This window comes from Oncorhynchus mykiss, chromosome 6 (genome assembly GCF_057628025.1).
Source record: "Oncorhynchus mykiss isolate SJ-2025 chromosome 6, ASM5762802v1, whole genome shotgun sequence".
Lineage (NCBI taxonomy): Eukaryota > Metazoa > Chordata > Actinopteri > Salmoniformes > Salmonidae > Oncorhynchus > Oncorhynchus mykiss.
The window spans coordinates 84,742,941-84,769,651 of NC_143027.1; the positions used below are offsets into that span (position 1 = coordinate 84,742,941).

The window sequence follows — 26,711 nt, forward strand, 5'->3', positions numbered from 1 at the left end:
AGGTAGCTGTAGTAATGTATGGTGCAGGTAGAGTTGAGGTTGGGATCAGGGAGGTAGCTGTAGTAATGTATGGTGCAGGTAGAGTTGAGGTTGGGATCAGGGAGGTAGCTGTAGTAATGTATGGTGCAGGTAGAGTTGAGGTTGGGATCAGGGAGGTAGCTGTAGTAATGTATGGTGCAGGTAGAGTTGCGGTTGGGATCAGGGAGGTAGCTGTAGTAATGTATGGTGCAGGTAGAGTTGAGGTTGGGATCAGGGAGGTAGCTGTAGTAATGTATGGTGCAGGTAGAGTTGAGGTTGGGATCAGGGAGGTAGCTGTAGTAATGTATGGTGCAGGTAGAGTTGAGGTTGGGATCAGGGAGGTAGCTGTAGTAATGTATGGTGCAGGTAGAGTTGAGGTTGGGATAAGGGAGGTAGCTGTAGTAATGTATGGTGCAGGTAGAGTTGAGGTTGGGATCAGGGAGGTAGCTGTAGTAATGTATGGTGCAGGTAGAGTTGAGGTTGGGATCAGGGAGGTAGCTGTAGTAATGTATGGTGCAGGTAGAGTTGAGGTTGGGATAAGGGAGGTAGCTGTAGTAATGTATGGTGCAGGTAGAGTTGAGGTTGGGATCAGGGAGGTAGCTGTAGTAATGTATGGTGCAGGTAGAGTTGAGGTTGGAATCAGGGAGGTAGCTGTAGTAATGTATGGTGCAGGTAGAGTTGAGGTTGGGATAAGGGAGGTAGCTGTAGTAATGTATGGTGCAGGTAGAGTTGAGGTTGGGATAAGGGAGGTAGCTGTAGTAATGTATGGTGCAGGTAGAGTTGAGGTTGGGATCAGGGAGGTAGCTGTAATAATGTATGGTGCAGGTAGAGTTGAGGTTGGGATCAGGGAGGTAGCTGTAATAATGTATGGTGCAGGTAGAGTTGAGGTTGGAATCAGGGAGGTAGCTGTAATAATGTATGGTGCAGGTAGAGTTGAGGTTGGGATTAGGGAGGTAGCATGTTAAAAACATTTAATGAGCAAGCCTTCCTTCTTCTTGGATATTTTCACTGGTATTGTTAACAAACACGCCCACATAAAGAAAATGAGAATTAAAAACAGGTTCGGCCCCTGGTTCGACCGTGATCTGGAGTTATTCCACCACAAGAATTGAATTTGGTGAAAGGCTCTGCACACACATACTCAGGCTGACTGGCTATAGTTCAGGCAAATGATTAATAAGTGCACTCAGGCTATCCGGAAGACCAAAGTGAATTACTTCAAGGAGCAGTTCTCTCTCTGTGGGTCTAATCCCAAGAAGTTCTGGAAAACAGTTAAAGACCTGGAGAATAAACCCTCCTCCTCACAGATGCCCATGTCCCTTAATGTTGATGATGTGGTTGTTACTGACAAGAAGCACATGGCTGAGTTCTTTAATCACCACTTCATTAAGTCGGGATTCCTATTTGACACAGCCATGAGTCCTTACCCGTCCAACATTTCCTCATCTCCCACCCTTTCTAATGCAACTAGTCCCAATGCTCCTCCCTCTCTTCCCCTGCCCCGCTACAAAGTTTCTCCCTGCAGTCGGTCACTGAGTCTGAGGTGCTAAGGGAGCTCCTTAAACTTGACCCCCAAAAAACATCTGGGTCAGATGGTTCATATCCTTTCTTCTTTAAGGTTGCAGCCCCTATCATCGCCAAGCCTATCTCCAACCTTTTTAACCTGTCTCTCCTCTTGGGGGAGGTTCCCAGTGCTTGGAAGGCAGCCACGGTGCGTCCTTTATTTAAAAGGGAGATCAAGCTGATCCTAACTGTTCTAGGTCAATTTCTATTTTGCCCTGTGTATCAAAAGTGTTGGAAACTGACTGGCTTCATTGATGTCTATAGTATTCTCTCTGGTATGCATTCACGTTTCCGCTCAGGTTATGGATGTGTCACTGCATCCTTAAAGGTCATAAATTATGTCTCTGAGGGGTCTTTGGCCTGGTTTACTAACTACCTCTCTCAAAGAGTGCAGTGTATAAAGTCAGAACATCTGCTGTCTCAGCCACTGCCTGTCACCAAGGGAGTTTATTTATTTATTTATTTAACCTTTATTTAAAGAGGAGCGACCCAGGGATGTGTGTGCTTTGGGGACCTTTAACAGAATGTGACTGGCAGAACACAAGGGAGTACCCCAAGGTTCGATCCTAGGCCCCACGCTCTTCTCAATTTACATCAACAATATAGTTCAGGCAGTAAGAAGCTCTCTCATCCATTTATATGCAGATGATACAGTCTTATACTCAGCTGGCCCCTCCCCGGATTTTGTGTAAAATGCTCTACAACAAAGCTTTCTTAGTGTCCAACAAGCTTTCTCTGCCCTTACCTTTGTTTTGGAGGTGTTCAGAACAAGGTTAATGTGGTTTGGTAAGAAGAATGCCCCTCCCCCCACTGGTGTGATTACTACCTCTGAGGGTTTAGAGCTTGAGGTAGTCACCTCATACAAGTACTTGGGAGTATGGCTAGACAGTACACTGTCCTTCTCTCAGCACATATCAAAGCTGCAGGATAAGGTTAAATCTAGACTTGGTTTCCTCTATCGTAATCGCTCCTCTTTCACCTCAGCTGCCAAACTAACCCTGATTCAGATGACCATCCTATCCATGCTAGATTACGGAGACGTAATTTATAGATCGGTAGGTAAGGGTGCTCTCGAGCGGCTAGATGTTCTTAACCATTCGGCCATCAGATTTGCCACCAATGCTCCTTATAGGACACATCACTGCACTCTATACTCAACTGTAAACTGGTCATCTCTATGTACCCGTCACAAGACCCACTGGTTGATGCTTATTTATAAAACCCTCTTAGGCCTCACTCCCCCCTATCTGAGATATCTACTGCAGCCCTCATCCTCCGCATACAACACCCGTTCTACCAGCCACATTCTGTTAAAGGTCCCCAAAGCACACACATCCCTGGGTCGCTCCTCTTTTCAGTTCGCTGCAGCTAGTGACTGGAACGAGCTGCAACAAACACTCAAACTTTTATCTCCATCTCTTCATTCAAAGACTCCATCATGGACACTCTTACTGACAGTTGTGGCTGCTTTGCGTGATGTATTGTTGTCTCTATCTTCTTGCCCTTTGTGCTGTTGTCTGTGCCCTAAAATGTTTGTACTATGTTTTGTGCTGCTACCATGTTGTACTACTACCATGTTGCTGCCAGGTTGTGTTGCTACCATGTTGTTGTCATGTGTTGCTACCATGCTGTGTTGTCATGTGTTGCTGCCGTGCAATTTTGTTGTCTTTAGGTCTCTCTTTATGTAGTGTTGTGGTGACGTGATTTGTGGTTTTTGTGCTATATTTTTATTTGTAATCCCAGCTCCCTTCCCCGCAGGAGGCCTTTTGCCTTTTGGTAGGCCGTCATTGTTGATAAGAATTTATTCTTAACTGACTTGCCTAATGTAGTTTAAAAAAATAACTGCTGAAAGATGGTGATTACATTAGTGATGGATAGTGAGGCTTTGTGTGTACTGTATGGGGTATACATAGTATCATGTACTCTGAGGTATACATAGTATCATGTACTCTATGAGGTATACATAGTATCATGTACTCTATGAGGTATACATAGTATCATGTACTGTATGGTGTTTTTGTGTTATATTGGTTGTTTCTGTAGAAGAACCAGCTGGAGTGTGTTTATAAAGTTTGTGTGTGTGAAATGCATAACATAATACTGTGTGTGTGTGTGTAGGTTGTTCCTAGAGAAGGCCCAGTTGGAGTGTAGTGAGGAGGAGAGTGATATCCTGGGCCAGGGGGGCAGTGGAACTATCATCTATAGAGCCTGTTATCGTGGCCAACCAGTCGCCATCAAACGCTTTCACTTCAAGAAGTGCAGGCAGCAGACCATCAGCAGTGGTACAGGTAACACACACACACACACCCTTGGAGTCACACACACATGTAAACAGTGAACACACACACAGGTATATTTGCATACCGTTAAAGGTTTTACAATAGAAAATAAAGAAGTAACTTGCAGGTAGGTGGACATTGTAGAAAGGTCCAGTTCTTCTATGATCTAAGATGCACTTCATGGCCAAAAGTATGTGGACAGCGGCTCGTCAAACATCTCATTCTAAAATCATGGGTATTAATAATTTTTTTACATTTTCTGCTCTAACACCACTCTTCTAGGAAGGCTGTTCACTAGATATTGGAACATTGCTGCAGGGACTTGCTTCCATTCAGACACGAGCATTAGTGAGGTCAGGCGCTAATGTTGCGTGATTAGGCCTGGCTTGAAGTCGGCGTTCCAATTCATTCCACAGGTGTTCGATGGTGTTGAGGACAGGGTCATGCTGGAACAGGAAATGGCCTTCCCCAGACTGTTGCCACAAAGTTGGAAGCACAGAATCATCTAGATTAGAATGTCATTGTATGCTGTAGCGTTATGATTTCCCTTGACTGGAACTAAAGGGGCCCGAACCATGAAAAACAGGCACTATGCATTCTCTTGGCATCCGCCAAACCCATATTCGTCCGTCAGATTGTCAGATGGTGAAGGGTGATTCATCACTCCAGAGAACGTGTTTCCACAGCTCCAGAGTCCAATGGCGGCGAGCTTTACTCCTCTCCAGCCGACGCCTGGCATTGCGCATGGTGATCTTAGGTTTGTGTGCGGCCGCTCGGCCATGGAAACCCATTTCATGAAGCTCCCGACGAACAGTTATTGTGTTGACGTTGCTTCCAGAGGCAGTTTGGTACTCGGTAGTGAGTGTTGCAACCGAGGACAGACCATTTTTACTTCCTACGCGCTTCAGCACTCCGCGGTCCTGTTCTGTGAGCTTGTGTGGTCTACCACTTCACGCCTGAACCATTGTTGCTCGTAGATGTTTCCACTTCACAACAACAGCACTTACAGTTGACCAGGGCAACTCTAACAGGGCAGAAATTTGGTCAACTGACTTGTTGGAAAGATGGCATCCTATGACGGTGCCACGTTGAAAGTCACTGAGCTCATCAGTAAGGCCATTATACTGCCAATGTTTGTCTAAGGTGATTGCATGGCTGTGTGCTAGATTTTATACACCGGTCAGCAATGGGTGTGCAGTGGTGTCCACATAGTTTTGGCCATGTAGTGTATACCTACTATCGCCAGCTTTGAACAAATGGAACTGTAGTGTTGTGTGTGTGTGTGGATATCCTTGAGTTATCGTCTCTCTCTTTAAGGGCCTTGTTGATGGAACGATATTGCAGCTCTTAATCCTGATATCTATTTTCTCATCTTGACACTGTTCTCTTCTCTCTTCCCTCTCTCTCTCCTCCCCGCTCTCACCTCCCCTCTCTTCTCCCCTCTCTCTTCTCTCCTCTCTCTTCTCCTCCCCTCTCTTCTCCCCTCTCTCTTCTCCTCCCCTCTTCTCCCCTCTCTCCTCCCCTCTCTTCTCCCCTCTCTTCTCCCCTCTCTTCTCCCCTCTCTCCTCCCCTCTCTCTTCTCCTCCCCTCTCTCTTCTCCCTCTCTCTTCTCTCCTCTCTCTTCTCCCCTCTCTCTTCTCCTCCCCTCTCTTCTCCCCTCTCTCTTCTCCCCTCTCTTCTCCCCTCTCTCTCCTCCCCTCTCTCTCCTCCCCTCTCTCTTCTCCTCCCCTCTCTCTTCTCCCCTCTCTCTTCTCCCCTCTCTCTTCTCCCCTCTCTCTTCTCTCCTCTCTCTTCTCCTCCCCTCTCTTCTCCCCTCTCTCTTCTCCTCCCCTCTCTTCTCCCCTCTCTCCTCCCCTCTCTATCCTCCCCTCTCTCTTCTCCCCTCTCTCTTCCCCTCTTTTTACGCCTTCCTGCTCTCTCTCTTCCATCACCTCTTCATCTTCTGTCTCCTCTCTTTGTTTCCTTCTGTCTTCTCTGTATCCCTGACAGTGATAAAAGCTTTCTCTCTGCAGGCTCTGAGGATTCCTCATGATCTTCTCTTCCCATCTGTTCATCCCTCTCATCCCCTGTCCCTTTCTCTTCCCATCTCATTTCTGCTCCTGTCTTTTCTATCTCCCCAGGCTGTGATAAGGACTGTCTGTGTGTGTCCCAAATGACTCCCTATTCAGAGCCCTATGGGCCCTGGTCTGACCTAGTGCACTGTAAAGGCACTAGGGTTCCATTTGGGACACCCCTCTCTCTTCAGGATAAGAGAGCATCATCATCATCTATCACCCTGGTGCTGCTCTCCTCCCTCCTCTCCTCCCTCCTCTCCTCCCTCCTCTCCTCACTCCACTCCTCACTCCTCTCCTCACTCCACTCCTCACTCCTCTCCTCCCTCCTTTCCTCAATCCTATCCTCCCTCCTTTCCTCAATCCTCTCCTCAATCCTCTCCTCCCTCTTCTCCTCCCTCTTCTTCTCCCTCTTCTCCCTCTTCTCCTGCCTCCTCCCTCCTCTCCTCCCTCCCCTCCTGCCTCCTCCCTCCTCTCCTCTCTCCCCTCCTGCCTCCTCTCCTCCCTCCCCTCCTGCCTCCTCTCCTCCCTCCCCTCCTGCCTCCTCTCCTGCCTCTTCTCCTCTCTCCTCCCTCCCCTTCTGCCTCCTCTCCTCACACTTCTCCTCCCTCCTCTCTCCCTCCCCTCATGCGTCCTCTCCTCCTGCCTCCTCTCCTCCCTCCCTCCTGCCTCCTCTCCTCACTCCCCTCCTGCCTCCTCTCCTCACTCCCCTCCTGCCTCCTCTCCTCCTTCACCTCCTGCCTCCTCTCCTGCCTCTTCTCCTCTCTCCTCTCTCCTCTCTCCTCCCTCCCCTTCTGCCTCTTCTCCTCTCTCCTCCCTCCCGTTCTGCCTCCTCTCCTCACTCTTCTCCTCCCTCCCCTCCTCCCTCCCCTCCTGCCTCCTCTCCTGCCTCCTCTCCTCCCTCCCCTCCTGCCTCCTCTCCTCCCTCCCCTCCTGCCTCCTCTCCTCCCTCCCCTCCTGCCTCCTCTCCTCCCTCCCCTCCTGCCTCCTCTCCTGCCTCTTCTCCTCTCTCCTCCCTCCCCTTCTGCCTCCTCTCCTCACACTTATCCTCCCTCCTCTCTCCCTCCCCTCCTGCCTCCTCTCCTGCCTCCTCTCCTCCCTCCCTCCTGCCTCCTCTCCTCACTCCCCTCCTGCCTCCTCTCCTCCCTCCTCTCCTCCTTCACCTCCTGCCTCCTCTCCTGCCTCTTCTCCTCTCTCCTCTCTCCTCCCTCCCCTTCTGCCTCTTCTCCTCTCTCCTCCCTCCCGTTCTGCCTCCTCTCCTCACTCTTCTCCTCCCTCCCCTCCTGCCTCCTCTCCTCCCTCCCCTCCTGCCTCCTCTCCTCCCTCCCCTCCTGCCTCCTCTCCTCCCTCCCCTCCTGCCTCCTCTCCTCACTCTTCTCCTCCCTCCTCTCCCCCCTCCCCTCCTGCCTCCTCTCCTCCCTCCCCTCCTACCTCCCTTCCTCTCTCCTCACTCTTCTCCTACCTCCCCTCCTCTCTCCTCCCTCCTCTCTCCTCCCTCCTCTCTCCTCCCTCCCCTCCTACCTCCCATCCTCCCTCCTCACTCTTCTCCTACCTCCCCTCCTCTCTCCTCCCTCCCCTCCTCCCTCCTCTCCTCCCTCCCCTCCTGCCTCCTCTCCTGCCTCCTCTCCTGCCTATTCTCCTCACTCCTCTCATCCCTTTTCTCCTGTCTCCTTTCGTTTTTCTCTGCCTTGTCCATAGCAGAGGCTGAATCATCTCTTTCTCTCTCTTCTATCTCATCTTTTCTTTCCCCTTCTCTTGTCTTCTTGTCCCTTAGACAGCCTTTTCTCTCACATTCCTGTATCTTGTACTTGTACTGACATTATCATGCTTATTGTCTACCCTCATTGGCCCTGCTGTATCAATATACCATGACTTTAAGACTTTTTTTGTGCTCATGAAAAGCGCATACAAACTTTAACACGGATTTGATTGTCTGCTCAAGCTACTGAACGTTTATTAAATATTGAAATTATTGAAAATAATTGCCCACCAGAAGATTTCTGTGATATGAAAACATTTTGCTGCTCACGATTGACACAATGGGACTCATTTATCAGAATATTAGGATTGCTTGGGTTGTGTGGACACGTTATCTAAACTGTGACGTTACACAAACGCCTCTGCCACACGTTGGCAAAACTCTGAAATGTTGCAGACTTTCTCTGTTAGGAAAACAGCAATTGACCAACCACGTCTGGCAACACTGAGAACGCTTACACTTCTTCTGTTAGGAAAATCATTTTGCTTATCACTTGTTGCCAAATAACAGTAACCCAATGTATTGTAACGTCCTCCCAGCTGGTTGCAGCTCCAGCTCTCGTCTGTCTCCATGTTTAGGGGGAATTGTGTTGAGTTCATAACCAATGGAGATCTGTGATAGGGTGACATCACCAGGGACTCCTAACTGTTACGACATCCTGCTCCATGGAATAAGGAAATGCTGACTCCTCATTTCTGTGTTCTGCCAGTCAGCACATTTTGTTTGTAAAATGTCAGTCCATTTACGAGTGTGTGTGTGTGTGTGTGTGTGTGTGTGTGTGTGTGTGTGTGTGTGTGTGTGTGTGTGTGTGTGTGTGTGTGTGTGTGTGTGTGTGTGTGTGTGTGTGTGAGTGTGATACAATCGATGTGATCGAGGCCAAATGGTTTAATGTCCCAGGGACAGGAGATGCTCAATAAGCACTTTTATTTCCCTATTGTTTACAATTGAATTACGTTCTGGTTGTATCAGTCAAGCGGTAAAATTCAATCAACAGCCCCCCCCCCCCCCTCATTCCACAGCTTTCAAAAGAGATCCCACCCCCTATCTTTGCCAAACTGAAAAAGTGCACACCGCCACCTACTGTGCTGGACTGTGTATAGTCTGAGCAGGTATAAAGCCAGGGTTGTCACCTACAGTGCTGGACTGTGTAGAGTCTGAGCAGGTATAAAGCCAGGGTTGTCACCTACTGTGCTGGAGTGTGTAGAGTCTGAGCAGGTATAAAGCCAGGGTTGTCACCTACAGTGCTGGACTGTGTATAGTCAGAGCAGGTATAAAGCCAGGGTTGTCACCTACTGTGCTGTACTGTGTAGAGTCTGAGCAGGTATAAAGCCAGGGTTGTCACCTACAGTGCTGGACTGTGTATTGTCTGAGCAGGTATAAAGCCAGGGTTGTCACCTACTGTGCTGGAGTGTGTAGAGTCTGAGCAGGTATAAAGCCAGGGTTGTCACCTACAGTGTTGGACTGTGTATAGTCTGAGCAGGTATAAAGCCAGGGTTGTCTGGACTGTGTATTGTCTGAGCAGGTATAAAGCCAGGGTTGTCACCTACAGTGCTGGACTGTGTATAGTCTGAGCAGGTATAAAGCCAGGGTTGTCACCTACAGTGTTGGACTGTGTATAGTCTGAGCAGGTATAAAGCCAGGGTTGTCTGGACTGTGTATTGTCTGAGCAGGTATAAAGCCAGGGTTGTCACCTACTGTGCTGTACTGTGTAGAGTCTGAGCAGGTATAAAGCCAGGGTTGTCACCTACAGTGTTGGACTGTGTATAGTCTGAGCAGGTATAAAGCCAGGGTTGTCACCTACAGTGTTGGACTGTGTATAGTCTGAGCAGGTATAAAGCCAGGGTTGTCACCTACAGTGTTGGACTGTGTATTGTCTGAGCAGGTATAAAGCCAGGGTTGTCACCTACTGTGCTGTACTGTGTAGAGTCTGAGCAGGTATAAAGCCAGGGTTGTCACCTACAGTGTTGGACTGTGTATAGTCTGAGCAGGTATAAAGCCAGGGTTGTCACCTACAGTGTTGGACTGTGTATAGTCTGAGCAGGTATAAAGCCAGGGTTGTCTGGACTGTGTATTGTCTGAGCAGGTATAAAGCCAGGGTTGTCACCTACAGTGCTGGACTGTGTATAGTCTGAGCAGGTATAAAGCCAGGGTTGTCACCTACAGTGCTGGACTGTGTATTGTCTGAGCAGGTATAAAGCCAGGGTTGTCACCTACTGTGCTGGAGTGTGTATAGTCTGAGCAGGTATAAAGCCAGGGTTGTCTGGACTGTGTATTGTCTGAGCAGGTATAAAGCCAGGGTTGTCACCTACAGTGCTGGACTGTGTATAGTCTGAGCAGGTATAAAGCCAGGGTTGTCACCTACAGTGCTGGATTGTGTATTGTCTGAGCAGGTATAAAGCCAGGGTTGTCACCTACTGTGCTGGGCTGTTTGCTCAGGTCAGGAGTAGCCTATAATTAATTGGCTGATCCCTCCTGCAGACCAGGATAGAATTCTGCAATCCAGTTGACTACTTTAAAATGGTGAAACCCATAAGGGTGCTGCCAATGTTAAAACGGGCTTTGTGGCAAGGGTTCACTCATAAAGGCCTCCTAAAGGCCAGATGAGGGGTTCACTCATAAAGGCCAGACGAGGGGTTCACTCAGTAAGGCCTCCTAAAGGCCAGATGAGGGGTTCACTCATAAAGGCCTCCTAAAGGCCAGATGAGGGGTTCACTCATAAAGGCCTCCTAAAGGCCAGATGAGGGGTTCACTCATAAAGGCCTCCTAAAGGCCAGACGAGGGGTTCACTCATAAAAGCCAGACGAGGGGTTCACTCATAAAGGCCTCCTATAGGCCAGACCAGGGGTTCACTCATAAAGGCCTCCTAAAGGCTAGACGAGGGGTTCACTCATAAAGGCTAGACGAGGGGTTCACTCATAAAGGCTAGACGAGGGGTTCACTCATAAAGGCTAGACCAGGGGTTCACTCATAAAGGTCAGACCAGGGGTTCACTCATAAAGGCTAGACCAGGGGTTCACTCATAAAGGCTAGACCAGGGGTTCACTCATAAAGGCCTCATAAAGGCTAGACGAGGGGTTCACTCATAAAGGCCTCCTAAAGGCCAGAGGAGGGGTTCACTCAGCAGGGTGATAGATGGTGATGCTATCTGGATCCTCAATAATGCTTCTTATAAATGGATTTGTCACAATGTGTTACCCAGCAGCTTAGATCTAAGCCACAAAGTGCCAGCAGATCATACAGCCATTCCCTTGGTAAGAAGAGATCATAAGATATGAGATTAAAGAGGCATCATCTGAAATGAAGCCCCCTTAAGGAAGCAAGGCGAACTGCAACAACGCAGCCTGAATTCAAACAACTCTCCCCCCTCCCTCGCAACCTCAGTGGAGACTTGCTTTTGAGTCTCTTACTTTCAGTTCTGTCCACAAGCTTCACACAGCTGAAAATACTATATTGTTATTGAAAATACATTTGGCAGCGGTTTAGATGGTACATAAACTGAAATTAAGCGACCAATGTAGGGTTTTACCAACCAGGAAATGGCAGCCTTTACCAACCAGGAAATGGCAGCCTTTACCAACCAGGGTGCAGCCTTCCAATTTGACAACAAAAGACAGACCAGCTTTGGTTGAAAAATAGGAAGGCTGCACCATAAGAATGCAATTATGTATCAGAATGCATTTATTATTTTGTATATACATCACTTTGTTTATATTGTGAAACACTTATCACACTTAAGGCAGACATATTAAGGACATTTTCTAAAATGACAATGCTGAACCTCCACCCATACACACAACCATGTTGAAATAGCAGCCCATTGAGGTGTGTGTGGGTATATCTTGTGTTCATACAGGCATTACAGAGGGGAGATTTGTGCAGTTTAGCACAAACGTGACCGGAGAGGAGAGTAGAGTACACACTAGTATATCCCATGTCTCCAGAGACCATTATCTACATGTAATTCCAAACAACATTATCCAAACGTTATCCTTTCCTTTCTCTGATGGAGAGGACGTTGGGCAAACGTTATCCTTTAACCTCTGTCTGATGTGACAGAACAGTGATATACTGCAGGAGTAAAGTCAGACCATCCATCTCCCCAGTCCTCTCTCTCTCTCTCCTACCACCATCTCTCTCGCTTCCAGCCCTCTCCCTCTCTTTTGTCTCTCTGTCTTTCCCATTCCTCTTTCTTTTTTCTCTAGCCCTCCCTCACTCTCTCTCTTTTCTCCCCCTCTCGCTCACTCTCCCTCGCTCTCTCTTTTCTCTCTCTCTCCCGCTCTCTCTTTTCTCCTTCTCCCCCTCTCTCTCTCTCTCTCTCTGTCCATCCCCACTTTCTGAGGTCAATCCCCAAGGTGATCTGAAATAACCCTGCTGATCTGACTGGACCAAGGGGTCAAGCTCTATTGTTCCAGTCTAGTGACTCTAGACCAGGTCGGACACTCTGCACTGTAGTGGTAAAGAGAGTTTATTAGCCTCCAAGGAGCAATTTGCTTTGCAGCAAGTGGTCAAAAGCCATACAGACATCACACTGTATATGTAACAGTATATCTTCCTTTCCTGTCTGCCCCGAGCTGGGCGTGAACCAGGGGTCTGCTATGCTGTATGTAGGCAGGGGTCAACAGGCCAAAACCGGCCAGCAAACTGATTTAAATCTGTAAAATCACCAGGAATTCAACAAAAATATATATATATTTAGGCAATCTGTTCACAAGTATTCCCACGAATTAAAAAGAGACATGTAAATAAATATATATATGTATTTTTGGGCTTAGTTGTGGTCAGTTTGCAGTGTTCAAATTCTTATGATTATTTTCCGTCCTCCCGACCATTCGCTCTGACAAAAATCGTCCTGTTGCTGAATCTAGTTTCCAACCCCTGGTGTGGAGGTTGAGTACAGCGCTGTCGAAAGCAGAAACCTAATACTTCTCATTAGCCTTTATGGAAAGAGAGAGGGACCCCGGCACAGCAGGCACCTGTAACCAAAACCATTAACACACTTGTGTCAACACACACACACACATGTCAACACATACACACATGTTAACACATACACACACATCTATCTATTAATGGGCTATCACTTTTTTGGTAAACAGCTGAGGAATGGGTCTGGAGAAATATAACCACTCATGTTATAAGTTACATTCCTCAAGAATCAATGGTCATATTTCATAGATTTTTGTCCAAAAAGGGATGTACCAATCCCAGATGTTCCCTGTTAGAGGCCACAACAGCCCCTCTCTCTGGCCAGCCCCATTAACAAGGCTAGGGGTGTATATCTGCCCCCAGTAACTGGAACCATGGTTTTCATGGGGTTTTGTAAGCTCTGCCCATATCTAGAGCCACACAGAGGGACTATATGAATACTTTTACAAATCGATCTGTCAATTATGATTTTAAGCAGCATTTACGTTTCAAAGTGGATCTTTATGTTTTGATGCATGTTTTGACTCCAGCCACCCGTCATAGACTGTTCTCTCTGCTACCACACCCAAGTCATAGACTGTTCTCTCTGCTACCACACCCAAGTCATAGACTGTTCTCTCTGCTACCACACCCAAGTCATAGACTGTTCTCTCTGCTACCACACCCAAGTCATAGACTGTTCTCTTTGCTACCACACCCAAGTCATAGACTGTTCTCTCTGCTACCCCCCCCAGTCATAGACTGTTCTCTCTGCTACCACACCCAAGTCATAGACTGTTCTCTCTGCTACCACACCCAAGTCATAGACTGTTCTCTCTGCTACCACACCCAAGTCATAGACTGTTCTCTCTGCTACCACACCCAAGTCATAGACTGTTCTCTCTGCTACCACACCCAAGTCATAGACTGTTCTCTCTGCTACCACACGGCAAGCGGTACCGGAGCGCCACGTCTAGGACCAAAAGGCTCCTTAACATCTTCTACCCCCAAGCCATAAGACTGCTGAACAGCTTATCAAATGGCTACCCAGACTATTTGCATTGACCCCCCCCACTCCCTTTTTTTAATGCTGCTGTTACTCACCGTTTATTATCTATACATAGTCACTTTACCCCTACCTACATGTACATATTACCTCAATGACCTCGACTAACTTGTACCCCCACACATTGACTCAATACCAGTAGCCCCTGTATATAGCCTGCTTATTGTTATTTTATTGTTGCTCTTTCATTTTTTTCTTTAGTTTATTTAGTAAATATTTTCTTAAGTCTTATTTTTCTTAAAACTGTATTTTTGGTTAAGGGCTGGTAAGATTTTGGTGCATATAACAAATAAAATGTGATTTGATGTGTGACTTATCTTTCCTCTCCTCCCTTCCTGACCCCACCCCCCTCTCCTCACCCCCCTCCCCTCCTCCTCTCCTGACCACACCCCCCTCTCCTCACCCCCCTCCCCTCCTCCTCTCCTGACCCTACCCCCTCTCCTCACCCCCTCCCCTCCTCCTCTCCTGACCTCACCCCCCTCCCCTCCTCCTCTCCTGATCCTACCCCCTCTCCTCACCCCCTCCCCTCCTCCTCTCCTGACCTCACCCCCCTCCCCTACTCCTCTCCTGACCCCACCCCCCTCTCCTCACCCCACTCCCCTCCTCCTCTCCTGACTCCACCCCCTCTCCTGACCCCACCCCCCTCTCCTCACCCCCCTCCCCTCCTCCTCTCCTGACCTCCCTCCCCTCCTCCTCTCCTCTCCTGACCCCACCCCCCTTTCCTCACCCCACTCCCCTCCCCTCTCCTCACCCCACCCCCCTCCCCTCTCCTCACCCCACCCCCCTCCCCTCCTCCTCTCCTGACCCCACCTCACCCCCCCTCCCCTCCTCCTCTCCTGACCCCACCCCCCTCTCCTCACCCCCCTCCCCTCCTCCTCTCCTGACCCCACCCCCCTCTCCTCACCCCACTCCCCTCCTCCTCTCCTTTCCTCTCCTGACCCCACCTCACCCCCCCCTCCCCACCTCCTCTCCTGACCCCACCCCCCTCTCCTCACAACCCTCCCGTCCCTCCACCAGACACCATGATGAAGCATTTTCAGTCCATGGACGCGTGCCGGAGCTTCTCAGAGTTCCGCCAGGAGGCCAGCATGCTCCACTCCCTACAGCACCCGTGCATCGTGCTGCTGGTGGGAATCAGTATTCACCCGCTCTGCTTCGCCCTGCAGCTGGCTCCCCTGGGCAGCCTCAACATTGTGCTGGAGGACAGACATAAAGGTATGAGCAGGTAGAAAGAGAGAGAGACAGACTGACACGCCAGACAGGCAGACAGGGAGAGAGACGGCGAGAGAGAGAGACAGACTGACACGCCAGACAGGCAGACAGGGAGAGAGAGAGACACTGACACGCCAGACAGGCAGACAGGGAGAGAGAGAGAGACAGACTGACACACCAGACAGGCAGACAGGGAGAGAGACGGCGAGAGAGAGAGATCCACAGCTAGTTAGGTCCCTAATGCTGAGAATCTTCTCTACACAAGTTATGAAAACATTTTAAACTTGCCCTTTTAACTCCACCCCCCCTCCCCATCAGGCTCCAGGTACATGCCCCTGGGTCACATGCTCACCTTCAAGGCAGCCTATCAGATTGCAGCGGGGCTGGCCTACCTGCACAGGAAGAACATCATCTTCTGTGACCTCAAGTCAGACAACATCCTGGTGTGGTCCCTGGAGGTAGGTGATTAGTATGAAGGGCAGAATTACAAATCGACCCCTAGCCACTATGTCTGGGCCGTTCAATTCCAGTCCTGGAAAGCCTAAACACTTCAGTTTGTTATGTTTTTACCTGGTAGTTAAATGCACTCACCTGGTGTCCCAGGTCTGAATCAGTCCCTGATGAGAAGGAGAGGATGAAAACCAGAAGTGTTTTGGCCCACCCAGTAGTAACGATAGTGTTGTATAATCCTTCTTGGTCTCATTCTAGGTGTGTGACCCGGTGAATATCAAGCTGTCAGACTATGGCATCTCGCGCCAGTCCTTCCACGAGGGGGCACTGGGTGTGGAGGGCACGCCGGGCTACCAGGCCCCCGAGATACGCCCAGGCATCGTTTATGATGAGAAGGTAGATGATAAGAAGGTCTATGGTGGCAGGTAACCTAGTGGTTAAGAGCGTTGGGCCAGTGGGGCCTCCCGGGTGGTGCAGTCTAAGGTACTGCATCGCAGTGCTAGCTGTGCCACCAGAGACTCTGGGTTCGAGCCCAGGCTCTGTCGCAGCCGGCCGCAACCGGGAGGTCCATGGGGCGACACACAATTGGCCTAGCGTCGTCCGGGTTAGGGAGGGTTTGGCCGGTAGGGATATTCTTGTCTCATCGCGCACTAGCGACTCCTGTGGCGGGCCAGGCGTGTTTCCGCTGACACATTGGTGCGGCTGGCTTCCGGGTTGGATGCGCGCTGTGTTAAGAAGCAGTGCAGCTTGGTTGGGTTGTGTTTCGAAGGACGCATGGCTTTCGACCTTCGTCTCTCCCGAGCCCGTACGGGAGTTGTAGCGATGAGACAAGACTGTAACTACTAACAATTGGATACCATGAAATTGCGGAGAAAAAGGGGGTACATTTTTTACATTTTTTTAAAAGAGCCTTGGGCCAGTAACCGAAAGGTCGCTGGTTTGAATACCTGAGCTGACTAGGTGAATTATCTGTCAAGGTGCTCTTGAGCAAGGCACTTAACCCTAATTGCTCCTGAAAGTCGCTCTGGATAAGAGCGTCTGCTAAATAACTAGAATGTCAATGTGAAATGTAAGGTAGTTGTGGCTCCTACACCTGGGGTCAACTACATACATATATTGCAATAGAGACTACAATCTTCAAACTGTCTTTATTGGTTCTATAGGTTGTTGTTTTAGTATAACATACAACTGTATACCTATTTATGTCTGTGTGGTGCTATTTTTATATAGTTTATTTTACCTTTATTTAACTAGGCAAGTCAGTTAAGAACAAATTCTTATTTTCAATGACGGCCTAGGAACAGTGGGTTAACTTCAGCTCAGGGATTTTATCTTGCAACCTTTCAGTTACTAGTCCAATGCTCTAACCACTAGGCTACCTGCCGTATGTGGTAACTGTGCTGACCAACATTTCCTTGGATTTAGGCTAGTGCTATTGACTGTATTAGGGTAATGTTACTGACTGTATCATTTAGGGTAATGTTAATGACTATCATTTAGGGTAATGTTAATGATTATCATTTAGGGTAATGTTACTGACTGTATCATTTAGGGTAACGTTACTGACTGTATCATTTAGGGTAACGGTACTGACTGTATCATTTAGGGTAATGTTACTGACTAACATTTAGGGTAATATTACTGACTGTATCATTTGGGGTAATGTTAATGACTATCATTTAGGGTGATGTTAATGACTATCATTTAGGGTAATGTTAATGACTATCATTTAGGGTGATGTTAATGACTAACATTTAGGGTGATGTTAATGACTATCATTTAGGGTAATGTTAATGACTATCATTTGGGGTAATGTTAATGACTATCATTTGGGGTAATGTTAATGACTATCATTTAGGGTGCTGTTAAAGACTATCATTTAGGTGATGTTAATGACTATCATTTAGGGTAATGTTAATGACTATCATTTAGGGTGATGTTAATGACTAACATTTAGGGTAATGTTAATGACTACCATTTAGGGTAATGTTAATGACTAACATTTAGGGTAATATTACTAACCGTATCATTTAGAGTAATGTTACTGACTGTATCATTTAGGGTAATGTTAATGACTATCATTTAGGGTGATGTTAATGACTAACATTTAGGGTAATGTTAATGACTACCATTTAGGGTAATGTTAATGCCTAACGTTTAGGGTAATGTTCATGACTAACATTTAGGGTAATATTACTAACCGTATCATTTAGGGTAATGTTACTAACTGTATCATTTAGGGTAACGGTACTGACTGTATCATTTAGGGTAACGGTACTGACTGTATCATTTAGGGTAACGGTACTGACTGTATCATTTAGGGTAATGGTACTGACTGTATCATTTAGGGTAACGGTACTGACTGTATCATTTAGGGTAATGTTACTGACTGTATCATTTAGGGTAACGGTATTGACTGTATCATTTAGGGTAACGGTACTGACTGTATCATTTAGGGTAACGGTACTGACTGTATCGTTTAGGGTAACGGTACTGACTGTATCATTTAGGGTAACGGTACTGACTGTATCATTTAGGGTAACGTTACTGAATATCATTGTAATGGGGTGTGTAACTGGGGGCAGGGAAGTCAAACACAGGAGAGCAGAACTGGGTAAATAGCTGGAGCTGTTTAATGTACATAACTACCGACATACAAAAACACATGGGCACAAAACCCATAATGCACCAGTCACAAATAAGCACACATACTTACAATAAACAATTCCCGACAAGGACATGGGGGAAACAGAGGGAACATATACAACATGTAATTAGGGAATTGAAACCAGGTGAGTGCGACAACCAGACAAAACAAATAGAACATGAAAAATAGATCGATGATGTCTAGAAGACTGGCGATGTCGACCGCCGAACACTGCCCGAACAAGGAGAGGAACCCACTTCGGAAGAAGTCGTGACAATCATTTAGGTATTCCCAAACTGGGGTACGCGCAATGCCGTCGGGGGTACGCCAAATAAGCGAAATAACAACACAACTTTCAAATTCAGGTAGCCTAGTCAAATAATTAACATCCAATCACATTAACCGTTACTCTCTCGCAGGAATTCCACTAACGGTCCATATGTAGCCAAACGTAGCTGCTACTCATTTCCGTTTGCTCGAAAATTTATAAATAATTTGAGTAGTAAGACATGTATAAAAGCAACAGACACCATTAAAAAGCAGGGGCTAGAAGTGTCTTATATCGTGAGCTACTGAGTAGCAAGAACAGGCAAGCCCCATACTATTGTGAACCACACAGATGTGGTTGGGACAATACTGGGGGAAAAGGCCCAAAAACTATACAGACAATGCCTTCATCCAACAACACTGTTTCACGACGCATCAGTGACATGGCAGGAGATGTTTTGAAACAATTACTGCTTTGCATACAAGCCAGTGAATTCTGTATAAAAGATGGATGACTCAACAGACGTGGCGGGCCTGGCAGAGCTCCTGGTATATGTCCGTTACTTTTATGGGAGGTCAATTAAGGAAGACATCCTCTTCTGCAAACCACTAGAAACCAGGACAACAGGGGATGATATTTTTAAAGTACTGGACAGTTTTGTGACATCAAATGGACTCTGGTGGTCAAGATGTGTTGGAATCTGTACTGATGGCGCAAAAGCCATGACAGGGAGACATAGTGGAGTGGTAACGCGTGTGCAAGCAGTTGCTCCCGACGCCACTTGGTTACACTGCAGCATCCACCGAGAGACTCTTTCTGCCAAGGGAATGCCTGACAGCTTGAAAGACATTTTGGACACTACAGTGAAAATGGTTAACTTTTTAAAGCAAGGCCCCTGAACTCTCGTGTATTTTCTGCATTATGCAGCGACCATATGGGCAGCGACCATGTAACGCTTTTACAACATACAGAAGTGTGCTGGTTATCAAGGGGCAAAGTATTGACACATTTTTTTAAATTGAGAGACTAGCTTAAAGTTTTCTCTACTGACCATAATTTTCACTTGTGTGACCGCTTGCATGATGACGAGTTTCTCACACGACTGGCCTATCTGGGTGATGTTTTTTCTCGCCTGAATGATCTGTATCTAGCATTACAGGGACTCTCCGCAACTATATTCAATGTGCGGGACAAAATTGATTAAGAGGTTGGAGCTCTTCTCTGTCTGCATTAACAAGGACAACATACAGGTCTTTCCATCATTGTATGATTTTTTTTGTGTGCAAATGTACTCAAGCTTACGGACAATGTCAAGTGTGATATAGCGAAGCACCTGAGTGAGTTGGGTGAGCAATTACGCAGGTACTTTCCTGAAACAGATGACACAAACAACTGGATTTGTTATCCCTTTCATGCTCTGACTCCAGTCCACTTACCAAGAGCCTCATCCAAATTGCAACAAGCGGTTCTGTGAAAATGTTATTTAATCTACTGGCAGATTTCTGGATTGGGCTGCGCTCAGAGTATTCTGCCTTGGCAAATCACACTGTTAAGACTCTGATGCCCTTTGCAACCACGTACCTATGTGAGAGTGGATTCTCGGCCCTCACTAGCCTGAAAACTAAATACAGGCACAGACTGTGTGTGGAAGATATTTAAGTCTGAGACTCTCCAATACAACCCAACATTGCAGAGTTATGTTCATCCTTTCAAGCACAACCTTTTCATTAACCTGTGGTGAGTTATTCACAATTTTCTATGACTGTATCGTTTAGGGTAACTGTACTGACTGTATCGTTTAGGGTAACTGTACTGACTATCGTTTAGGGTAACTGTACTGGCTGTATCGTTTAGGGTAACTGTACTGACTGTATAGTTTAGGGTAACTGTACTGACTGTATCGTTTAGGATAACTGTATTGACTGTATCCTTTAGGGTAACGGTACTGACTGTATCATTTGCTGTAACATAATTGACTTATATTGACATTATTTATTTAATTCCATGCAGTATCTATATACACTGAGTGTACAAAACATTCAGAACATCTTCCTAATATTGAGTTGCACCTCCCCATCAGTTTTTTGCTCTCAGAACATCCTCAATTTGTCAGGGCATGGACTCTACAAGGTGTCGACGCGTTCCACAGGGATGCTGGTCCATGTTGACTTCAAGTTTTCTGGATGTCTTTTGGTGGTTGACCATTCTTGATGAACACGGGAAACTGTTGAACGTGAAAAACCCAGCAGCATTGCAGTTCTGTTACAAACCAGTGCCCCTGGCACCTACTACCATACCCTGTTCAAAGACACTTAAATATTTTGTCTTGCCCATTCACCCTCTGAATAACACACATACACAATCCATGCCTCAATTGTCTAAAGGCTTAAAAATCCTTATTTAACCTGTCTCCTCCCCTTCGTCTACACTGATTGAAGTGGATTTAACAAGTGACATCAATAAGGGATCATAGTATTCACCTAGATTCACCTGGTCAGTCTATGTCATGGAAGGAGCAGGTGTTCCTAATGTTTAGTCCACTCAGTGTACACCTATATAATTAGTAGGTCCCTACGTTACACCATATACAGTGCCTTGCGAAAGTATTCGGCCCCCTTGAACTTTGCGACCTTTTGCCACATTTCAGGCTTCAAACATAAAGATATAAAACTGTATTTTTTTGTGAAGAATCAACAACAAGTGGGACACAATCATGAAGTGGAACGACATTTATTGGATATTACAAACTTTTTTAACAAATCAAAAACTGAAAAATTGGGCGTGCAAAATTATTCAGCCCCCTTAAGTTAATACTTTGTAGTGCCACCTTTTGCTGCGATTACAGCTGTAAGTCGCTTGGGGTATGTCTCTATCAGTTTTGCACATCGAGAGACTGACATTTTTTCCCATTCCTCCTTGCAAAACAGCTCGAGCTCAGTGAGGTTGGATGGAGAGCATTTGTGAACAGCGGTTTTCAGTTCTTTCCACAGATTCTCGATTGGATTCAGGTCTGGACTTTGACTTGGCCATTCTAACACCTGGATATGTTTATTTTTGAACCATTCCATTGTAGATTTTGCTTTATGTTTTGGATCATTGTCTTGTTGGAAGACAAATCTCCGTCCCAGTCTCAGGTCTTTTGCAGACTCCAGGTCTTTTGCAGATTCTTCCAGAATGGTCCTGTATTTGGCTCCATCCATCTTTCCATCAATTTTAACCATCTTCCCTGTCCCTGCTGAAGAAAAGCAGGCCCAAACCATGATGCTGCCACCACCATGTTTGACAGTGGGTATGGTGTGTTCAGGGTGATGAGCTGTGTTGCTTTTACGCCAAACATAACGTTTTGCATTGTTGCCAAAAAGTTCAATTTTGGTTTCATCTGACCAGAGCACCTTCTTCCACATGTTTGGTGTGTCTCCCAGGTGGCTTGTGACAAACTTTAAACAACACTTTTTATGGATATCTTTAAGAAATGGCTTTCTTCTTGCCACTCTTCCATAAAGGCCAGATTTGTGCAATATACGACTGATTGTTGTCCTATGGACAGAGTCTCCCACCTCAGCTGTAGATCTCTGCAGTTCATCCAGAGTGATCATGGGCCTCATGGGCTGCATCTTTGATCAGTCTTCTCCTTGTATGAGCTGAAAGTTTAGAGGGACGGCCAGGCCTTGGTAGAATTGCAGTGGTCTGATACTCCTTCCATTTCAATATTATCGCTTGCACAGTGCTCCTTGGGATGTTTAAAGCTTGGGAAATCTTTTTGTATCCAAATCCGGCTTTAAACTTCTTCACAACAGTATCTCGGACCTGCCTGGTGTGTTCCTTGTTCTTCATGATGCTCTCTGCGCTTTTAACGGACCTCTGAGACTATCACAGTGCAGGTGCATTTATACGGAGACTTGATTACACACAGGTGGATTGTATTTATCATCATTAGTCATTTAGGTCAACATTGGATCATTCAGAGATCCTCACTGAACTTCTGGAGAGAGTTTGCTGCACTGAAAGTAAAGGGGCTGAATAATTTTGCACGCCCAATTTTTCAGTTTTTGATTGTTAAAAAAGTTTGAAATATCCAATAAATGTCGTTCCACTTCATGATTGTGTCCCACTTGTTGTTGATTCTTCACAAAAAAATACAGTTTTATATCTTTATGTTTGAAGCTTGAAATGTGGCAAAAGGTCGCAAAGTTCAAGGGGGCCGAATACTTTCGCAAGGCACTGTACATATCCTGTTTTATGAGGGTATGTGGTCCTCAGAGAAAAGGAGTCGTGTGGATTTATGGGAAGATGGCTGTGTTATTATGACAGGTCACTTCCTCTTTTGGGCATGTCACTTTAGTGTCTGATTAGTAACGTGTGTCTGATTAGTAACGTGTGTCTGATTAGTAACGTGTGTCTGATTAGTAACGTAACGTGTGTCTGATTAGTAACGTGTGTCTGATTAGTAACGTAACGTGTGTCTGATTAGGAACGTGTGTCTGATTAGGAACGTGTGTCTGATTAGTAACGTGTGTCTGATTAGTAACGTAACGTGTGTCTGATTAGTAACGTAACGTGTGTCTGATTAGGAACGTGTGTCTGATTAGTAACGTGTGTCTGATTAGTGTGTCTGATTAGTAACGTAACGTGTGTCTGATTAGTAACATGTGTCTGATTTAGTAACGTGTGTCTGATTTAGTAACGTGTGTCTGATTAGTAACGTGTCTGATTAGTAACGTGTGTCTGATTTAGTAACGTGTGTCTAATTAGTAACGTGTGTCTGATTAGTAACGTCTGTCTGACTAGTAACGTGTGTCTGACTAGTAACGTGTGTCTGATTAGTAACGTGTGTCTGACTAGTAACGTGTGTCTGACTAGTAACGTGTCTGATTAGTAACGTGTGTCTGACTAGTAACGTGTGTCTGATTAGTAAAGTGTGTCTGATTAGTAACGTGTGTCTGATTAGTAACGTGTGTCTGATTAGTAACGTGTGTCTGATTAGTAACGTGTGTCTGATTAGTAACGTGTGTCTGATTTAGGAACGTGTGTCTGATTTAGGAACGTGTGTCTGATTAGTGTGTCTGATTAGTAACGTAACGTGTGTCTGATTAGTAACATGTGTCTGATTTAGTAACGTGTGTCTGATTTAGTAACGTGTGTCTGATTAGTAACGTGTCTGATTAGTAACGTGTGTCTGATTTAGTAACGTGTGTCTAATTAGTAACGTGTGTCTGATTAGTAACGTCTGTCTGACTAGTAACGTGTGTCTGACTAGTAACGTGTGTCTGATTAGTAACGTGTGTCTGACTAGTAACGTGTGTCTGACTAGTAACGTGTGTCTGATTAGTAACGTGTGTCTGACTAGTAACGTTTGTCTGATTAGTAAAGTGTGTCTGATTAGTAACGTGTGTCTGATTAGTAACGTGTGTCTGATTAGTAACGTGTGTCTGATTAGTAACGTGTGTCTGATTAGTAACGTGTGTCTGATTTAGGAACGTGTGTCTGATTTAGGAACGTGTGTCTGATTAGGAACGTGTGTCTGATTAGGAACGTGTGTCTGATTTAGTAACGTGTGTCTGATTTAGTAACGTGTGTCTGATTAGTAACGTGTGTCTGACTAGTAACGTGTGTCTGACTAGTAACGTGTGTCTGACTAGTAACATGTATCTGATTAGGAACGTGTGTCTGATTAGGAACGTGTGTCTGATTTAGTAACGTGTGTCTGATTAGTAACGTGTGTCTGACTAGGAACGTGTGTCTGACTAGGAACGTGTGTCTGATTAGGAACGTGCGTCTTATTTAGTAACGTGTGTCTGATTTAGTAACGTGTGTCTGATTTAGTAACGTGTGTCTGATTTAGTAACGTGTGTCTGATTAGTAACGTGTGTCTGACTAGTAACGTGTGTCTGATTAGTAACGTGTGTCTGATTTAGTAACGTGTGTCTGACTAGTAACGTGTGTCTGATTTAGTAACGTGTGTCTGATTTAGTAACGTGTGTCTGATTAGTAACGTGTGTCTGATTAGTAACGTGTGTCTGATTAGTAACGTGTGTCTGATTAGTAACGTGTGTCTGATTAGTAACGTGTGTCTGACTAGTAACGTGTGTCTGATTAGTAACGTGTGTCTGATTTAGTAACGTGTGTCTGATTAGTAACGTGTGTCTGATTTAGTAACGTGTGTCTGATTTAGTAACGTGTGTCTGATTTAGTAACGTGTGTCTGATTAGTAACGTGTGTCTGACTAGTAACGTGTGTCTGACTAGTAACGTGTGTCTGACTAGTAACGTGTGTCTGATTAGTAACGTGTGTCTGATTAGTAACGTGTGTCTGACTAGTAACGTGTGTCTGATTAGTAACGTGTGTCTGATTAGTAACGTGTGTCTGACTAGGAACGTGTGTCTGACTAGGAACGTGTGTCTGACTAGGAACGTGTGTCTGACTAGTAACTTGTGTCTGATTAGTAACGTTTGTCTGATTAGTAATGTGTGTCTGACTAGTAACGTGTGTCTGATTAGTAACGTGTGTCTGATTTAGTAACGTGTGTTTGACTAGTAACGTGTGTCTGACTAGGAACGTGTGTCTGACTAGTAACGTGTGTCTGACTAGTAACGTGTCTGACTAGTAACGTGTGTCTGATTAGTAACGTGTGTCTGATTAGTAACGTGTGTCTGATTTAGTAACGTGTGTCTGATTAGTAACGTGTGTCTGACTAGGAACGTGTGTTTGATTAGGAACGTGTGTCTGATTTAGTAACGTGTGTCTGATTAAGTAACGTGTGTCTGATTTAGTAACGTGTGTCTGATTTAGTAACGTGTGTCTGATTTAGTAACGTGTGTCTGATTAGTAACGTGTGTCTGATTTAGTAACGTGTGTCTGATTTAGTAACGTGTGTCTGATTTAGTAACGTGTGTCTGACTAGGAACGTGTGTCTGATTAGGAACGTGTGTCTGATTTAGTAACGTGTGTCTGATTAAGTAACGTGTGTCTGATTTAGTAACGTTTGTCTGATTTAGTAACGTGTGTCTGATTTAGTAACGTGTGTCTGATTAGTAACGTTTGTCTGATTAGTAACGTGTGTCTGATTAGTAACGTGTGTCTGACTAGTAACGTGTGTCTGATTATTAACGTGTGTCTGATTAGTAACGTGTGTCTGACTAGGAACGTGTGTCTGACTAGGAACGTGTGTCTGACTAGGAACGTGTGTCTGACTAGGAACGTGTGTCTGACTAGTAACGTGTGTCTGATTAGTAACGTTTGTCTGATTAGTAACGTGTGTCTGACTAGTAAAGTGTGTCTGACTAGTAAAGTGTGTCTGATTAGTAACGTGTGTCTGATTTAGTAACGTGTGTTTGATTAGTAACGTGTGTCTGACTAGTAACATGTGTCTGACTAGTAACTTGTCTGACTAGTAACGTGTGTCTGATTAGTAACGTGTGTCTGATTAGTAACGTGTGTCTGATTTAGTAACGTGTGTCTGATTAGTAACGTGTGTCTGACTAGGAACGTGTGTCTGATTAGGAACGTGTGTCTGATTAAGTAACGTGTGTCTGATTTAGTAACGTGTGTCTGATTTAGTAACGTGTGTCTGATTTAGTAACGTGTGTCTGATTTAGTAACGTGTGTCTGATTTAGTAACGTGTGTCTGATTTAGTAACGTGTGTCTGATTTAGTAACGTGTGTCTGATTTAGTAACGTGTGTCTGATTTAGTAACGTGTGTCTGACTAGGAACGTGTGTTTGATTAGGAACGTGTGTCTGATTTAGTAACGTGTGTCTGATTAAGTAACGTGTGTCTGATTTAGTAACGTGTGTCTGATTTAGTAACGTGTGTCTGATTTAGTAACGTGTGTCTGATTTAGTAACGTGTGTCTGATTAGTAACGTGTGTCTGATTTAGTAACGTGTGTCTGATTAGTAACGTGTGTCTGATTTAGTAACGTGTGTCTGATTTAGTAACGTGTGTCTGATTTAGTAACGTGTGTCTGATTTAGTAACGTGTGTCTGATTTAGTAACGTGTGTCTGATTAGTAACGTGTGTCTGATTTAGTAACGTGTGTCTGATTTAGTAACGTGTGTCTGATTAGTAACGTGTGTCTGATTAGTAACGTGTGTCTGATTAGTAACGTGTGTGCTGCTGTAAGTGAAATGTAAGGAGATGTGTGTGCGTGTGTTTTACTGTGCAGGATGTCTGGGTACTATATTTTTAAACTATGTGTCCGTAGAGCATGTAGAGTGTATCATTTACCACGTCTATGACTAAGGCATCCATTCCCTAATGCCTGTATGACTGTACTGGACGTACATTCATGTCCCATAGCCTACCCGTCTGAGGTGAAGTGTTCCTGTAAATGCCAGGTTTCTTGTGGAATATATTCTATAGTGTCCTGGAATTTACTCAACTTGCCCTCTGTGTTGGTTAGGTGGGCAATTAGCTCCTGCTTTTTCTGCTCATTAGCCAATCATCTCTCGTCCTGATATTAATTATCCAATTAACTCTCCCTCTGTGGTTCCTC

At 45.7% G+C, this 26,711-nt stretch overlaps 1 protein-coding gene across 3 annotated transcripts in view; it reads left to right on the top strand.

Moving 5' to 3' along the window:
- Positions 1 to 26,711, top strand: part of LOC110526993 (leucine-rich repeat kinase 1) — a 142,464-nt gene that overhangs the window by 85,833 nt on the left and 29,920 nt on the right. For all 3 annotated transcript variants that reach the window (XM_090239182.1, XM_090239180.1, XM_090239181.1), the window contains 4 exons: positions 3,700 to 3,869; positions 14,659 to 14,856; positions 15,172 to 15,311; positions 15,562 to 15,699. In XM_090239182.1, the coding sequence (XP_090095308.1) occupies positions 3,700 to 3,869; positions 14,659 to 14,856; positions 15,172 to 15,311; positions 15,562 to 15,699 (646 nt within the window). The remainder of the gene's footprint in view (positions 1 to 3,699; positions 3,870 to 14,658; positions 14,857 to 15,171; positions 15,312 to 15,561; positions 15,700 to 26,711) is intronic.